At 33.7% G+C, this 19,458-nt stretch overlaps 1 protein-coding gene across 7 annotated transcripts in view; it reads right to left on the bottom strand.

Annotated features, from left to right (window-relative positions):
• Positions 1–19,458, bottom strand: part of LOC148953471 (ETS homologous factor-like) — a 75,356-nt gene that overhangs the window by 33,722 nt on the left and 22,176 nt on the right. For all 7 annotated transcript variants that reach the window (XR_016141644.1, XM_089087698.1, XM_089087699.1 and 4 more), the window contains exon 3: positions 15,632–15,815. Coding sequence is in view for 6 of the 7 variants with exons in the window: in XM_089087698.1 (XP_088943824.1) it covers positions 15,632–15,815 (184 nt within the window). In the remaining variant the exon portion in view is untranslated. The remainder of the gene's footprint in view (positions 1–15,631; positions 15,816–19,458) is intronic.

Below are 19,458 nucleotides of genomic sequence, written 5' to 3'. Positions count from 1 at the left end.
TCTAGTTGCCCTTTAATAACTTTTTACTCTTAAAAAAGGAACTAGAACTTTCAATCTCCAATTGAATAAGTATCTCCAAAGTTAATACGACCATCCCTTCCAAAAACCTAATAAGTTAACAATGGACAACTTGCATACTACTTACTACTCACATACTACTACTTGCATACTATTTATAACAGAAATTAATAATGACCTTCAAGACGAAGAAGAAAGGGATGAAACTATTCTATAGTGCAATATATAAAGAGGATAAATTAATCTAAATATAATATTTATATTACAAATCCTCTATAGTGAGTGCAATCACAAATCCCTTTTTAAAAAAACGAATTTATTCCTTTATAGAAAACAAATAAGTTTTTGTTTTTTAGTCTACTGTAATTATGGTTTACAGTGTATCTAATGTCTACATCGTCTACACCAGTGGTTCTCAAACCTATTTAGACACTTTACCCCTTTTTACTCACAAAGCATTTTAGGTACCCCTTCTCAGTTACCGGGACTAAGTAAACTATAGCTAAACTATATATTATAGCTATAAACTATAGCGACCGCGTATCCCCTCAAAATGTTTGCGTACCCCCAAGGGGTACGCGTACCACAGTTTGAGAACTACTGGTCTACACTATCTACTGGTTTCAGAAAACGGATTATAGAGTAATTCCACAAGAAGAGAAACAATAAAAAATGTGAAATGAATACTACACTTTCATCTGTTTGATGGTTGAATTAAAGCAATCTAATAGAAATGAAATATAAATAGATTCGTCAATTGTTTACTAGTTAGTGCAAAATACCAAAATATCACCTAAGTTTTCTGGGCAAAGAGCTTCAATGGACTGCAAAAATGAAACGAATCAAAATTTTGCTAAACGTCACCTATCGACATGCGGAATCAAATTTCGTTTTTTGTTCGAAAGATAAAAATATATCTTATCTAATTAAATTTGGTCATGACGTTTTGAATTGGAGAAGTATCGAAGAAGTATTGTTGCAATAAAGGTTGTAAGGATAGTCAATGTCTCTGGCCTTTTCCTTATTAGTTGGTCTCAGGAGTCTATTCGGTCTCTTCTAACATCACATCTATTCTTCAACCGATAGAACGGTATTTATAAAATGAGACCAGTATTGATCCCAAAATCCTTATAGTGTCAGAAAAGACTAAATCCAGTCCCATAAATCCTCACCCGAAATGGCTCTTAGTGTATACTTACTATCTATATGCATGTATCCAATTATGTTACATGGCAACGCTTTTGAATTTATTCTTTGGGACACTGGCAAGAGCTTCTTGTTAAAATGGTAAGAAGTTGACGACAATCATCTTATATTAATTCCCGAGAATTTATGTCAATATTTATTTGCTAGGATTAATAAAATGATGTAATTATTAAATGGAGTAATATATAATTACCGATAATTTGACATAAATCATAAAATGATGTTAATTATATTTCCTTTGGATTGAAATTTTTCTCTCTTCAGTGTTTAGTGAGATATGTGAGTGTTTAGATAATGTGATAGTGTTTGGTGTTTAGATAAAGTGAGTGTTTAGTGACCAGCCATTCAAGTTTTTTGTTTGTACAAAAAAGAAATATAGGTATCTTGAAAACTAAAGAAATTAGGTTTCATTTAAGTTCCATCTGGCACCCAATCTGCGAAAATGTGGGGGGGGGGGACAAGAATTTGAGGTGGAAAAATAGATGTCGTAAGGTTTTAATTGGATATTACTCACCCTCCGTATTTAGTGCAATATTTAACCGTTCAAGTTTTTCGTTTTTAGTAAAAAGAAAATAGAAATAAGAATACCTTGAAAACTAAAGAAATTAGGTTTTATTTCATTTAGGTTCTATCAGGGCCGCCAATCTGAGAAAATAAAGGGGGGTTAAGGATTTTCGGTGGACAGAAACATAGGCTAAGGTTTTCTTTAGAAAGATATTTCTCACCCTCTGCATTTATTGCAATACTTAGTTGTTCTCAAATTATCTAATTAAATTTATCATTTATCTAATAAAATCTAATCAATCTAATTAGCTAATCAATTACCTAATCAAATTATCTAATTTAATTTGTAGTAAAAACAAAAGAAATAAGGACTAGAGGCACCTTGAAAACTATTAAGATTAGGTTTTATTTCATTTCTACTCCATCGGCATCGTGGGCACCGTTTCTCAGCAATATAGGAGGCATAAGTTTTTTCAATTTATTTTTAATGAAGAAAAAAGGGTATTCTTAAAAAAATATAGGAGGGGGGAGGGTTATTTTTTTCAACCTTTTCAATGAAAATGCCAAAATTTTCTAAAGTACTATTTTCTAAAGTACCATTTCAAAAAATACCATATAGGGATTTATACTTGGGAAGGATAAAATATCTTAACAATTTTTGAAGTACTATTTAAGAAAATACGATATAGGCACTTATACAAGGGAGGGATAAAATACTGGAGAGGACAAAAAAATCCGGGGGGGGGGGGTTATTGCCCACGCCCGGGTCTCCCTTGTTCTCCACTCTTCAATTGGCACCCATGGGCCCTATTAGGTTAACCAAACCCTTTATATAACCCTCAGCCGTTTAAATATTTCCCCGATGGTAAAAAAAGTGGCCTCATTTAAACTAAAAAAGTTCTCCGGCAATATGTCCTAGTTGGCCCTGTTTATGAAAATAAAAAAACAAGTTTTTTCAACTCAAAGTAAGGAACGACGTTAAAACCTAAAACGACCAGAAATTATTCCGTATATGAAAGGGTGCTGTGCCCTCCTCAACGCCTCGCTCGTTACGCTAAAGTTTTTTATTGTTTAAAAAAATAAGAGTTGTGAGAAAGTCGAACTTTAGCGTAAAGAGCGAGGCGTTGAGGAAGGGACATCCCCTTTCATATACGGAATAATTTCTGTTCGTTTTAAGTTTTAACGTCTTTCCTTACTTTCTGTTAAAAAAAACTTGTTTTTTTTTATTTAATTTGTGAATGTTTTTAAATTAATGCAGGTTTTGATCTTGGCTCACCGTACATGAATAATTAAAACAAAATTTGCATATTAATTTTACTTTTATTTGGTTAAATGGCTTTCTCGAAACTTGTTTAATTTTATTTACGAACGTTTTTATCAGTAATAAATATATGTAACTTACGAATTAACTTACGTAACGAACTTCTATATTCATATATTTTTAATACGTATATTAGGGGGCTCGCCCCCTAGTCAATACCTCGCTCTATAAGCTAAAGCTCGAATTTTGTTTCAATTGTTTAAAAATGACCCCTTAATCACAAAGGTCGTTATTTAGAATAAATAGCTCTTATGAAAGTACTCAAAAATCTTTGGCTTAAAGAGCGAGGTATTGACTAAAGGGTGAACCCAATCATACACGTAATATTTTCTGTTCGTTTTAAGTTTTGATGTTACTCCTTATTTTCAGTTGGAAAACTTGTTTTTTTATATTTAATTTCTGATCTTTTTTTTAAATAATGCTGGGAAATCCGGCGCCCCCTTCATAGCAATGTCCATTCCCCCATGAAAACTTCCTTCATGGAAAGATCTTCCCAAATAACCCCTGACCCAGCCACCCCCCTACTACCAGAAAAAATCCCCCCTGAAAACGTCCGTATACTTCCTAATAACCAATATTATATGTTAACATTGGGTAAAGTTCATAACTTTCAGCCCTCCCCCTGGGGCCTTCGGGGGATTAAGTCATTCTAAAGGACATACTTATCATATGTTAAACCATGCTGAACAAAATGGATATCTCAAAATGTTGATCTGGTGACTTTGGGAAAAAAATGAGCGTGGGAGGGGGCCTAGTTACCCTCCATTTTTTTGGTCCCTTAAAAAGGGCACTAGAACTTTTAACTTCCATTCCAATGCGTCCTCCCACAATATTTTAGGACCACTGGGTCGATACGATCACCCCTGGAAAAAAAAACAAAAAAAAAAAACAAATACACACGCATCCGTGATCTTTCTTCTGGCAAAAAAGAGAAAATTCCACATTTTTGCAGATAGGAACTTGAAACCTCTACAGTAGGGTTCTCTGATACGCTGAATCTGATGGTGTGATTTTCATTAAGGTTCTATTACTTTTAGGGGGTCTTTCCCCCTTTTTTCGAAAATCAGTCAAATTTTCTCAGGCGCGTAACTTTTGATGGGTAGAACTAAACTTGATAAAAGTTATATATTTGAATTTAGCATTGAAATCTGATTCTTTTGATGTATCTATTGATATCAAAAACCCGTTTTCTAGAGTTTCGATTACCATTGAGCCGGGTTGCTCCTTACTTACAGTTCGTTACCACGAACTGTTTGATTTTCTTTTACGGTTAGCTAAGAAAATGGATTTTATTCTTAAAGACAAATACTTTTCTTGCTTTTGTAAATATAGCGTAATTCTTGTTTACACATTGTCCTGTTCCCACTTTTGAGATAATACTTATCAGTTTAATCAAGAAAGCCCTTATCTAAGTGGTTGTATCTAAAAACAAAACAAAAATTGTCTAAAAAGTCAACGTTCAAAATTTGTATTATGAGTGACAAAAGATAGGAAGGAAATAAATGTTTTAGGGTTTTTGTGTATGAAATAAGCAGCGCACAAATTTTAACGTTCTTGTCAAAAAATATATGTAGTATGCCGGTAAAGTGGAAAGCAAATTAAAAAATAAAACAACATGATCTGCCATATAATGTAAAAATAAATTAAGAAATAAAAATAAATAAACAGGAAATTAAGTCTTTCGATGGAGGAAAATGGAATAAATAAACTCAAAACAATGATAAATAGAATATATAAAAAATATCCAGTTGAAAATGGTTGTAAATAAATTTGCAGCTCAGACAGATGTTTGATGTCACTCTTTCCAGATATTAGCACGAAAACATGAAATCGAGTTTGTGTAAGCTGATATACAAAGTAAGAGCACTTTCAAGAAAAAAAAAATATTTTGTGGATTCTATGTTTTATGACATTTATTATATCATAATTGTTGTTTGTTGGAGATTAAAATGTGACATTTTAGTCTTTTTTTATCTTTTATTTTGAGTTCACTAAGAGGTAAGAAGTAGCTATGACAAGAAAATATTGGGAAGAAATTACTATAAACAAACATTCAAGATCACGAATATATTCCAACAATACCAAAGTTGGCGAATTAGTTGTAATTGAAGCCATCCACCACAGTAATTTCCGATTTGTCTTATTTAGTTATTACTTTTCGTCATATTTAAATTATGTATGTTGAATAATGAGGTCAATTAACTTCTGAAAATTCTTCAGATATAAAATTCAAAAAGTTGGAGGGGGACATTTACGGTTCATGGTGTTCATCTATGACACAAGCAATGTGAACAGTCCCTATTCTAGATTGGTAACTATAGTTAAGGCTTCTTTAAAAGGCAGATAATATTTCTCCAACATAAAGCTCCAGCCCCTATCTACTTAAACAAAAATATTTCGTTAATTTCTATGGAAACACATATTTTGATTTTTTTTTTTTTCGGTTTTCACCACTATTGTCTTTCATACACAAAATTTTTGGTTGCGAAAACACAGGAATTCAAAATATTATTCTTTATTTTCGTCTTATAAGCTAAATTAGGTTATTGTTTTTTCTCTTCTAGAATTAACATCAGCTTACAAGTGGAGCTATCTTTTTCAGTCAAAATATTTTGGGCTGCTTCAAGGAAAACTAAGAATTTGTTTTTTCTTATCAGTCAAACTATCCATTCTTTGCCACTGAAGTAGGCTCTTAATAGGCAATTGTTCAAGGTTATAGAAAATACTGAGATATTAAAGCGGGAAAAGGTTCTTTAAGTTACGATGGCACATCCAATATAAACAGAAATGTTTGAGTTTCGTTATTAGAAATTCTTGATGATGATACATAAAGCTATCTTAGTTTTTATTACTTCTATGGAAAGTAACAAGGTAGTTGAGGCTTGAGACATTGCTTCATCTTCCTCGAAAGAAAGAAGAACGCTGCATAATGACTTCCTTATCCAAAAACAATTTAGGGTTTGAAACACAGTTTATATAATCATCCAGTATGATCTTTCCCTATATCCCCCATTATAAAAACCCGGACCAAGGTGCGAGTGCTCCAGAGAACGTTTTTGCAGATAGAAACATAGGCGGCATCAGATCTTTTCACGGGTAGACAAGTCAGACTGTGATCTAATCGGAAACAAGTGCAAACCCGCTATTACGAATAATGCACTTTGTTTGGAAACAATCGGAAACAGACTAACCCGCTAATGCAGAAAAAAGTGGGAGGAGCTTTTTGTTCGCACCGAGAACGAAGACCAGAAATGATCTGCGATAAGCTTACTGGATAATTATATGAACTGTGGTTTGAAACAAGAGGAAAAACTATCCTGAAAACAGAGTGAAAGAGACTAGCCTAAACTGAAACGACACCTCAATATTTTGACGTACTTTCACTTAATGGTCATGCCAACTGGGGGGCACGAATCCTTGCCTAGTCAAGGAATCGATCCAAAATGTGCCTTCACAGGAATTTATGCCTTTCCCTTGGACGCTTGAAAGTCATCAGCCGTTTTTCCGTTCTAACCGACTTCTTTCTTTTTACAGGCGTTTTGATTGCAACATTTACTACTAAAATAGCAACTTGGATAGCCCTAGGAGCCTGAAGTATTGAGATGGAGATCTCCGTGGCTCGAGAAGACTGTTGAGGCAAAATTGTTATAAACTAATCGGGGATGCTAATTGTCCCCCCTCCCCCTTCTTCTAGATTTTGGAAGCAAGAATTTTTGTTTCTTCACGTAAAAATATAAGAAAAAAAATCCTTGCCTTCCCCCCTAGGTATTTTTGAATTGGGGTTCCTGAAACCAAAATAATAAACATGTTGCTCTACTGAACGTACTTCTGTTATCTTCCAATAGGTCCAAAAAAGCAATTAAATTATAAGCAAGACCTATTAAACCTAACATGTGATATTTTGTTTTCGGATTTATCTTTTCCTTTTTGAAAATAAATGAGGGGGGGGGACATTAAAATATAATGGGAGAAATAAGCTCTCCTGCACCCCCCTTTTTTTCCTTTTGTAGTTTGCGTCATTGTCCTATTTATAGCAGAAAATTATCAGTAGCATCACAGCCCAAAAAGAAGAGGTAGTTGAATATGAATTGTTAATGAGGAAACATGAGCACTGGCAGATGATATTGCTTTTGGAGCGTCATGAAATCTTTTAGAACAGTTGGCCTTTCGGAACAGTACCACCGGTATACATAATTTATAGACGAGCTTATTAATACTCTAATATTGATAATGTAGTGTCAGTTTCTTGTGAATTATGCAATAATTCATCATTTTTTCTATAGCATCAGCACAGCACTATTTTGCACCAATGATTTCCCTCTTCTTAAAAGTTAATTAGAAAATGATAAATACCCTCAAATTTTTATGGAATTTTTATGCAAAGACCAGTGTTTACATTATAGTTCTGACCCCCTCCACCCGCTGTTGGACCTGGTACATCAATATGTGTAGGTATGCCTGCTCTTAGAGAACTCCCCCCTGAAATTGGTCTAAAGTTCCTCTCCCTGGAAGAATTGAACGACAGTGATCTAAACTGTGCATATTTTATACTTTTGTAGGCCGTGAAGCCTTTCTGAAGATAAATATCTATCTCTGTGTTCGTTCAATTTTCTTAACTGTTTTATTTTTATTTCTTTTTGGTTTTTGATTTAGTGTTAAAATCAGGGGCGGATCCAGGATTTTTTTAGGGGGGGGCGCAAAATAGGTTAGGCGCAAACTTGCGTTAGGAGCAAGTTTAGTTAACGCAAAATTTAATTAATTAAGTAAATTACACTACTTCTACGATACGGGGGGGGGGCCTCACCCCCTGGATCCGCCACTGGTTAAAATAATTTTTCATCCCTCTGCCCGCCCCACTTTTTTCAGGCCATTGAGCTTGGTGAGGATTAATGTCTTGTGTCATATTCTTTTGTTATGTGAATTTACGAATAAATTATCTTATAAATTTAAAATGTATAATTTTTCTTCTAAATCTATGTCTGCAGACAGAGGAGTGATAAAGGAAAATCCAATCAAGATGGATCTGAACAACAAACTCTAAGGAAAAACTAAGATTCGATGGAGTAAAATAATTTTTTGTAGGGATTTTAGATACCATCCCTCGGGAAAGCCCCCTTACACTCTACCCTTCTCCTCCCCCACCATAAATTTTTTGGGATTCGTTTGCCTCAAAACTTTCTTTTGACGAAGATATAAAATAAATACATTTTTCAAAATCTAGAGGGAGGAGCAAAAATATAGCGGGACAAATCTCCTCTCTCAATCCACACCCCCTGATTCTTGTTACATTCTGGTCATCTAAAAGCAAAAGAAACTTTTTCTTTTCAAGCGTGGAGCAAAGGTAGTTTAAATTTGGAATGTACTATGAAAATGATGCTTACTTTAGTTCTTTAAACAACAACAAATTAATAATAAGAAGAATGACAACTTTATTTCAGGCTTGACGAATCGATGCAACAGGGCCAATAGTCATGTATGGTGCTTATAACTGAAAATTAATTTTTATACTTCCTGGGTGTTATGATTTTACATTGACGGTATAGCCATTTTAAAACCCATCATCGATGTTTAAGTCTGCATAAAACGCATTTTTCTAATTCAAAAATCGTTCTGGAAGCTGAACAGGCCGGGCAGCAATAATTAAAGAAAGAACAAATACGCCCAGGGTGGGGGAAGGTTTTGACCCGTGCCCCTACGGATATCCTGAGATTTTTAAGCTTTCTTCTGTAATTCTGATCTTTTACTCACTTTTGTATTGTTTTTGTTTAAACAATTCTAACTCCCCCCCTCGCCTCAGGGACTTCAAATCAAATTAATTGGGGGTGGTGAAGAGAAGCAAAATGTATTTTTCAAAATCTAGGGGGTATTTGGTTTTTGTCCTTATTTTCGTCAATGAAAATACCAAAAAAGGTACTTTTCAATGAAAATACCAAATAATAGGTTACCAAACGTAAGTTTCGAAATTATATTTCGAAACCTATGATTTGGAAGGGGGTGGGGGTAAAAATATAGGATGCCAACTATTCTTCCTGTCCCACTCCTTCATTCTCGCTACACCCCTAAAATATATGTTTATGTATGCACCTACGAAAAACAGACTTTGTATAATTATTTTTTAATCAAGGTACCGACGATAGAAATCAATACATGAGTAGGTCACCTCGAAATTACCACATAAGCTTTCTGGGGGAAGGCTATCCTTATAAAAGGTTACACTCGTATACTCATAAAGCTCCGCAGAGCATAATAAAGAAAGCTTTATGGTGTTTGGTTTCCATGGAAATTCGAATTAAAACTAACACCATCAATGACGTTCTTTTTCTCTTTTATGGTCATTCAAAATAAGGAAATCAATGTGTAATTTTCTTCCCTACCTATAAGTAATTTTAGTCTTAAATGCAGAAGAGAGACACCGTTTGGAAGGGGGAGGGGAACAATGTCTCTCTGAGGCATAACAAGTCGTAGGGCATAAATAAATAAGTAATTATTTATTAAAAACGGTTAAAAAACGTGATGGGAGATTTGCTGTTGCCATTGCTCCTTATAATGATTTTTGCATCTTGACCTCTCCCCCCAATTCTGGATAAAATTGAAATTTTGTTTCTGAAAGGAATTAATAATTACTAGTTGGCGTAGTTCCTGCAGAGTAGAACCGAAGTTACAAAAATTCTAAGGTCTTGACTATCTTCCTTACCAAATATAATAAATGTAAGTATATATACAAGTTTAACACTCCCTATATTAATTTAAGAATATAATAGAACAAATAATGATAATAAATATTTCATTCTAGTGGCCCCAAAAATACTAACTGGGCCTAGTATAGTACATCCATAATGACTATTAAATGATCTACCCTCAAGATATCCTTTTCTTCTTTTTTTTGGCAAAAGTGGATGATTGTGCCTGAATTCGACAGCAATTTTATTTTATTCGAGGTGGCACACTCGAGGTGTCACCCTGAATTGGCAAACAAGACTTATTTATAACCACTGATTCAATCAAGGCTACGAAGTCCACCAAAATACTATTCCTGGAAAATAATGAGTTGCCTAATTTGCAGCATCGGACAAATCTTAAAAACATTATTAATATTAATAAATATGATTCTGCCAGAATAAGCTTAGCTCGGGCACCGTTCAACAGCTCACTATATACCTCACATTACGAGGGGATTGTCAAGATATGGAAAAGACGTATATAAGCTTGCTTCGTAAAAAAATGAAAGGGAGAATTACCGTAAGAGCAAAGAAAAAATACCTGTACTAGAGGACTAAAAGGGAATGAAAAGGTTCGAAAAAATGGAATAAATGTGCTAATTGTTTCCTTTTCTTTGTAAGACTTAGGCGTTTCGTATTAAATAAAATTCAGTTGCTTGAGAAACCGTTCTAATGCTGCTTTGTATAAAACTTTACAGACATAATACATCCAAAAATAAACATAATACGTTACCAACATAAGCACAATACATCCAGAATGTTTTATTCAACTTAACCCAAAATGTTTCGAATTTCAAGAAAATCCATTGCCCTATAAGAAGATTAATTTTTTTTCCAACTAATCAGATTTTTAGAAACGTAGTCAGATACAACCAATATCAAATGCTCTTGTTTGCCTCAATTCGATTCCCCTTCCTCCTTTACCTAACTCTGTCTTCAAATTGAAGTATTTATTGTTTTTTATCCATACTGTTTTTTTTTACTTAATAAACAAATAAAATATTAAACTTGCATGTTTAAGTCGATCTTCAAAAAAGCAAGTTATCGTAGAAAAGGCTAGCCGATGGTTCCCCAGCAATTCTGTTCAAAGACAAGCCTAAGAGGGAAGGTTAACACCCCTCTTTCGTGTTTATTTGTCAAGACCTATACTTATGGTTTTCCAAGATATATCTTGACATCCTGTTCCTAACATACTGTAAAAATACTCATCTTTCAGTTAAACTAGAGTACTAGAAAAATAATGAATAGAAAAGATGTTTGCAATCCTGTGAGGTACGGTATGTCATCTATCATCTTAGAAAATTAAGCAAGGTAAGCCTTATTATAAAAAAAAGGTCATTAAAAGTAATCCCTAGAACTAAGTTAGCTGAAACATGGTTTTATTCCAAAAAGTAAAGCTACCATGGTACCCCCTTAAATAATGATCGCATTAAATTACGTTTTTTTATTGGACCTTTAACCTTTGCCTCGGCTTGTCTTTTTGTCATTACGAAATACATATCGCCGAACCTTTGTTTCTTTTAATTGTTCAGGTGGTGGGACAAAAACTTCTTTTTCTACCAACGATTTATCCAGTCCATATTTTTGATTTTCAAAGGTATGGTAGGTATACTTTGAGTCACTTTTCGTTGATATTAAATGTGGAGGCAGGGACATTAATATTGTTATTCTTTTTCTTTATCTCAGCTGTTTCTGCTCATGGTTTCCGAGCAATCTAAATGATGCACTTGAGGCAACCCTAAGACCGTGAACCGGGTTGATTATTAGTGAGGAGCTTGATGTAAACTTTTAGGATGTAAAGTCGTCTGTGTCTTTGGATTTTCTGTCGTCCATGCTTGCCGCAGGTACTTTACCTTCTGTATGTATCCCATCTCGCATAGCAGAGAGTACGTTATCTCTGATTGACATTATTTTCTGTACGTCTACTTTGATCCAAAATTATGTTTTATTGAGCGACATTTCTGAACATTTCGCTGTTTACTCTAGATACTGTTTTGATAAACTGACCCTTGAGAGGACTAGTGAGTCTGGTAAGAGGCCTTTTAGGTTTGGTGAAGTGGAATTGATGCTTCTTAGGTGAAGATTGGCAAAAATTTATTGGTGTGGTTTTGAGAGTGATTCTGATTTTGGTAATTTATTTGATATTTTTTATGAGTTTATTATAGATGCTGATCTTGATATTTGGTCTGTTTCACCTTCTCATCGTAAGTCTAAGAATGCTTTTCCTCTAAATCCTTAGATGACCCCTGGTCTCCTTAAGAGTTGTAGGAGAAAAAATAGTCTCTGGAGGGCCTTTAAGTCTGCTAGCCCTTCAATGAAAGCTATTTGCTTTCAGTGATTTAAAATTTATAGGAATATTTATAATTCTGTGTGTCGAAGGCCAAGTCCCAGTATTATTTTAATTGTTTTTCAGATTGTGGTAAAGATATACGAAAAACTTGGCAGGTTATAAATTCTGTGCTTAGGCCCTCTTTTCAGTCTCCATCAACCCCTTCTTTTTTGGATCTCGATGGCAAAATCATCGAAGGTGAACTGAATGTTCAAGATGCATTTACTTCATATTTTGCGAATATTGGTAAAAGGACCGCTTCGGCTGTTGGTTCTTCTCCTTCAGGATCCAACTTCAGGTCTTATCTTGGGCCACCTTGTATGAAGTCAATGTTTTTGGAACCAGCGACGGAGAAAGAAATAGCTAAAATTGTTATGGAATTGAAAAATTGTTCGTCGTCTGGCCCTGATAATATTCCTACTAAAGTAATTAAGTTCATACTTCCTTCCATTATTTATCCCTTAACAAAACTTATTAACCTCTCCTTTCAGCATGGTATTTTCCCGAGTAGTCACAAGCGTGCTCGAGTCATCATATTATATAGGGGGGGACACGAAATGATCCAGCCAACTATCGGCCAATTTCTTTGTTGTCTGTGTTTAGCAAAATATTTGAGAAGGCGATGCTTTCTCGTCTTAATAATTTTCTTACTTCTAAAGATTTTTTTCACGATTTTCAATTTGATTTTCGAGCAAATCATTCGACTGAGCATGCTTGTGCAGTTTTACTGAATTATCTTCACTCTGCCATAGATTCCCATTTGATTCCTGCTGCTTTGTTTCTGGATGTTTGTAAAGCCTTTGATTCTTTAACCCACAGTGTTCTTCTATTTATACTTTCTCATTTTGGCGTAAGAGGTAGTGCGTTTTATTGGTTCAAGTCTTTCTTATCTGGTAGAATAATTTCTGTTGATCCACTCTTTCGCTCACCATCAAGTGTTGACCAGGGGGTCCCTCAAGGGTCAGTTTTAGGGCCGGCACTGTTTTTAATTTATATAAATAACCTAATTTTTGCAGTTAGAAATAAAAATCCTCTTTATTGCTGTCGTCTATGTCATCCAACAGTCTCCCTTACCCGCAACTATAGTTTGCATACCTCGGATTCTCTTGTTACTTTTGCCGATGATACCACCCTTATTACTTCTGGGAGAACAGAGGATGAGGTTCGTACAAAGTTAGTGGACCTCTTTGAGAGAGTTTCAATTTGGTTTGATGCTAACTCTTTTGCTCTTAAATGTTTCTAAAACTAGTTTTTTAGTTTTTTCTCGTATATCCCAGGCTTGTCCTCAATTATCTGAAATTCATATATCCAAAGGCTTTATTAGTAGACCAAAGGATGGTTTTGTACTTTTCCTAGGTATTCCTAGATGAAAATTTATCTTTTAAACACCATATTGATTTGATTAAAATGAAGGTATGCAGAAACCTCGGTATTCTAAGGAAACTAAAACATATCTTTCCAGGGCCAATTCTAAGAATCCTATTTCATAGCTTAATTCATTCTTATGTTTCCTATTGTTCAGTCATATGGGTGTCTACTTTCCCTTCTTTTCTCAAACCGCTTTCGAATACCTATGATAAAGCTATAAATCTTATCCAGGATGTAAATCGTTCGGCAACTAAACCGTTACTTGATATTAAAAAACTTTATATTCTTTCCTGTGCGTCTTTTGCTTTTCTTCAGCTCCATGGTGATATTCCTAGGTCCCTTAGGTTTACGTCTTCTTTTGTTTCTGATCAGTCAAATTATCAACTCCGTAGTTCTTTAAATATCCAAATTCCCCATACACCAACAATAAGATCCGATTTTAATCCTCTTGTTGCGTGTCATTTGACATGGAACATACTTCCCGATTCGGCTCGAGAATGCCACTCGTTTGGCCTCTTCAAAAGACTAGTAAAAAAAATATTTTTTTTCATGTGATTAATTTTCTTTACTTTTGCCTGCTGCCAATAGTTTTTTTCATTTAATTATTTTTTTTTTATTTTTATTTTTATTTTTTTTTTTATATATAGATGTTGTGATTCACTGTAGTTTGGTAAAGCTTATTTAGTGAACTCTCCTTTTTTTTTTTTTTTTTTTTTTTTTCTTTTTTTTTTTCGTTTTAGTAAGCAAATGCTTTACATATTAAAAGTTCAAATGCTTATGTTTATATGTTTAAATATTAATGTTATGTTTATATTGTTTAAATCTTAAGCGTTTAAATGTTTAATGTTTATTTGATCCTTTCATAATCCCCCTCCTACAGGCCATGGAGCCTTTGTGGGAATTTGTAGATTGTTATGTAATTATCTTACTGGTATATGGAAAACAAATCTATCTATCTATCTATCTATTGATGTCCTTAACCTTGTAAAAATCTATAACTCAATCATCATTGCTATTATTTTCAATTTTTTTGGTTCGTCGCACACCGTCTTATTTTTAGTCATTATGAATTAGATGTAGCTAAATCATTGTTTTTTTTAAACAAAGGTCCGATAGGCATCGATTACCTAATCTATGCCCAAATCCCAAACCCAATCATGATCACTATCATTTCCAATTTTGACACGTTTTGATTCTCACTGTCCAGTTTGATTTTTCTTGACTCGCTGCTCTTCATTTTAATATTTGACTCACTCACTTGTTCGTCGTCGCATGTCTTCTAACTGCGCGTGTCTTTTCTCTTAATTTTCATTTTTAACACGCTCTAAATGTCATTTTCGCATATATTCCAACCGCCTGTGTCTTTGCTCTTCATTTTTGACACGTTAGTTCAGGTGTTGATTCCAAAGAATCATCATTTATAGTAACTCCAATTGCAAATTTTTGTTTTTGGGACTTCCAACAGACATTATATTACATAAATAACTGTTGCGTTAGAAACTCGACAATTTTGTTTATGCTATGTATGACATCAGATAAGAAAATACTTATATGATGCCATACATGATTCATGAGAGAATGCTTAGATGATGTACTAACATAATACATGACGTCATTTGCAAAAACCAAAATTCTGGCTCTTAAAGATTTGTCTCTGACTTCCAACCTGTCTAGATTGTTTGTTTTTTTTTTATGCGAAAATATCCCTAGATACCAATTTTTCTGAAAAACATATGGAGCTGTTTTCGAAAAATAGAATAAATATATACATACACAATTATTACTCACATATAAAGATAGTATATATATATATATATATATATATATATATATATATATATATATATATATATATATATATATATATATATATATATATGTATATATATGTATATATATATATATATATATATATATATATATATATATATATTATAGTTATCTTACACAACAATCTTGTTTGGCTTTTATTGGGAAATTTCGAATTTTCATTTCTCTAATTTTTCCACTACTTTTTATTGTTTTTATTTAGGGTACGAGGGAGGAGGGTAAGCATAATCTGGTCAAGACAATTTGAGATGAGTTAGATCAAATCAGAATCCTGGCTACAACGCCACTACCCTTGGCTTGACACTTAATGATTTAATGAAAAATACTTGGACTTACATATAGCGACCTGCTTTGACATTGTTGGAAAAGGTTCAGTTAGAACAATGTCATCCATTGGCATGTTTGGATTAAATTCCGGGTCACTCTGATTTGAATAACTACACACTGATTCACTTTGATTTTCTTCGCAGAAAGAGGAGTCGTATAAAAAAGGATTGAAAATGCTGTGGTTGTATTGCGCCTAAAATGAAAGCATAAATAAAAGATTGGGTAAAAAAACAGTATCCAATTGAGCAAAATTATTTAAACTCAAACCCTCACATCTTGTTACCAAATAGAAGTCGAGAAGAATTTTATAGCTGAAAATATAAGCAATGCAACAATATGGCTATTATTTAAATTATTTAAGAGCAAACACTTGAAATTATTAGTTACTGACTTGCCTAGAAGCAGCTCTTTTTGGAAATACCAATTAGCCTATTTTGATGTATATATCCTTTCAGTGTTCCAGTTTTATTCACATATTAATACAAAGCTGATTGTCTTCTGATTTTAAAAAAATGTAACTTTTATAACTTGATATTTATTGTATAAATCACAAATATTAAATCTAATTTTTTCATTTTAATTGCTTGTAAAAAAAAGACCACATATTGAAATTATGATGACAAATTACTCCCATTTGGCTGGCTCTAGTGAGAGGTGGATTGGGTCTACACTTGCATTGTGTCATACTGTAGTAAAATAGGGGCAGTCTGAAAACCCATCTCTATTTTTCCGGAATGCCAAAGGAAAGTGGTCTTTCCCAAAAAGAGGTCTTTTACCCTAGTTATTGAAATGTGTCATCCGTTATTTCTAGGCAATCTTACTATTAAATGTTACTATTGATTTTAACTTTATCATCTAAAACCTGCTTCCACTTCTCTTCTTGTTAACAACAACAATGTTCTGTTACCTTGTGGAAACAGTATTGTTAAATAGCACAATTTTGTCGCTAAAAAATTGCAAGAACATTCTACTTGGGCGAAAAATTTATAATAAGAGCTTTTGTACACGTACAAATATTCTCAATAGCGTTTCAAACTTAAAAAAAAAAAGCATAAAAATGTAGTAGAAAACTGTAAAGAAAAATTTACATGTTTTCTGTTCCCTCAAAATCAATCAACAATTTTCTCAAATAGCGTCTTGAGTTTAGTGCCTTGTATCAAAACGGGGCAGGTCCGATGTTCTCCTTTAGTATTTTTTACCAAGCAGCTTTGGGTAGCAGTTTCAAACAACTGTGGATGGCGCACTTGTTTATTTTCCTATCTACCTCGCTTCTATATCAAGTGATTCCAATTTTGTTTGGCCAAATTATAGGGGTAACGACAAAATGCAACATTCCCCTCTTTTGATGAAAGGTCGTTAATCCTTAGAGAATTTTATTAGCCATTGATAGGAACAATTTTATATTAGCTCGTGGAAACACAATTGTTAGTAACTTTGTTAATAGACGTTTTTCCTTTTATTAAAGACGGTGGAAACAGGTCTCCAAAGAGAGGCTCGAAAAAGAAAAGGGCGATATCGTTGATTTTGAAAATTTGTGAACCTCACATACTCTTTGTTCATACAAGTTAGGATCTTACCTATTATATTTCAATGCAAATCAATCGAGGCCGAAAGATTTAAGTGACTGTCTCTATCCCAAATGATTTTTCATTTTAGAGCCTCCAAAAATTTCTTAGTTAAATATAATGTTTCCCTTTAGAAAACAAAATTAGCGCGCAAAAAGATGAACCTGTCAATCTACCATCGTGAGAATCCAAGATGATGCCCCTACAAAAAGCTACCATTTTTCCAGTAGCTACCCGCTTGACCAAAGCGAAGTTCTGCATTAAATGAAACTCCCAAGTGAAAACAATGCTGCATTATCCATTGAGTTAACATCCTTAAATTTGTACATAACCATTGCCAACACCAGAAATATGTACCTTATTATTTTTTTTTAATGCATTTAAAGTTATAATTTATTCAGCAATGCAAAGAATGATCTCTGAAAGTCAGTTGCATATTTATATATACTTTTTTCTGAAGTTTAATTTTTTGTTTTAAGTGCACCTATATATAGTAAATATAAAAACGATTTGTAACAATGGTTTTATCCCTTTTTTTATAGCTGTATTTAAATATATAATTCATTCAGTAAACCCAAGATCGAGGTCTAACTTGTACAAAATCTGTTTAAATTTTTCTGCAAGGCATTGTGGACCCTTCTTGGTTTTCTTCTATTAAACTAGATGCCGCAACAATAAGCAGCTGTACAAGCAATTGGCTGACTTAAAAGCAGTTGAACAGATTTAGGTAATGTGTTAGTTTTGTTAATAATAATAAAACTATAGTTAGTTTCATGACTAATAATATAAACATATTATAATCAAAGACTATTAAATTAATATGTGATCGCAGTACCCAGCACGAACTCAAGGGAGGCCTGAGAATCAGGTCTCGTAAATTTCCAAGATTTTAGAATTAGTTGACACACCAATATCTTCGTGGAAAATTTGTCCCTCCCTCAAAACACATTTCTTTCAAAAAAGACTTCCTGCGTCCGGTCATGACTCCTTTGTTTCAGAGGAAGTATTTGAGGTGAGAAGGGGGGTTACCCCCCTAGATAGTAAACAAAGCATTTTTGTCAACATCATCTGAAAAAAAATCTAAAAAGAATTAAATTTTCCCCGCCCCATAGATTTTGAAATACATTTTCATATCTTCATAAAAAAAAACTTGCCCCCTCCCTTGATTTTTGGCTCCCCTGCTTAGCTTCAAATCAGTATTGCAGCCCAATTCAAACCAATCATGCGGGTTATAAACAAACAACCGATTTAGATAACATTTTTATTATAATTTTATCAAACAGTTCGTGGTACAAACTGTAAGTAAGGAGCAACTTGGCTCAATAGTAACCAAAACCCTAAAAAGATAATTTTGATAGCAATTTATACATAAAACATTGGCTTTTATATTGATTCCAAATACGTAAAATTCATTATGCTGAATCTTACCCATCAAAAGCTATGACTCTGAAAAAATTTCTCGATTTTTAAAAAAGGGAGGAAACACCCCCAAAACGTCAAGTGATCTTAATGAAAATCACACCGTCAGATTCAGGGTATTAGAGGACTCTACTGTAGAGGTTTCAAGTTTCAATCTACAAAACTGTGAAATTTTGCTGTTTTGCCTAGAGAAACATCACAGATGCGTGTCTACTTCTTAGTTTTTTCCAAGGGGTGATCGTATTGAACTAATGATCTTAGGAGACCGGAAGAGACTCGTTTGAGCAGAAATTAAAAGTTCTAGTGCCTTTTTAGTGAACAACCAGATTGGAAGGCAAATAGACCCTCTGCCACACGCCTTTTATCGACAATGGCATCCGATCAGAACTCTGGGATAGCCATATGGTGCAGTATAGTTGAAAGGTCTAATTACTATGACCCTGGGAATGACATGAACCCCGAAGTCCCTACGAAAAGGGCTGTAAATTATGTAATTTGTTTATTGTATACATATGAGTCGTTATTTTTTTCAACTGAAAGTGAGGAACAAATTATAACCTATAAGAAACATAAATTATTTCGTATTTGAGTGATCTGTCCCTTCCTCATCTCTTGCTCTTCGAGTTAAGTTTGACTTTTTGTCCTAATTCTTTAAGAGCAATTCTTGAAGCACAAGGGCCGTTAAATTTAAATGAGAAGCATTTCTAAGGAACCGTAAGACTTCAGCGTAAAGAGGCATGAGGAAGGGGCAGCCCTCCTCATATACGGAATGATTTCTGTTCGTTTTAATAATAAAACTATAGTTTTTTTTATTTCTTACTTAATCAATAGCCAAGAACTATTTCACTGATA

This window comes from Artemia sp. Qi Xiang Cuo, chromosome 4 (genome assembly GCF_049724085.1).
Source record: "Artemia sp. Qi Xiang Cuo chromosome 4, ASM4972408v1, whole genome shotgun sequence".
Classification (NCBI taxonomy): domain Eukaryota; kingdom Metazoa; phylum Arthropoda; class Branchiopoda; order Anostraca; family Artemiidae; genus Artemia; species Artemia sp. Qi Xiang Cuo.
The sequence above is the reverse complement of the archived record's forward strand: the minus strand, read 5'-3'. Positions and strand labels throughout refer to the sequence as shown.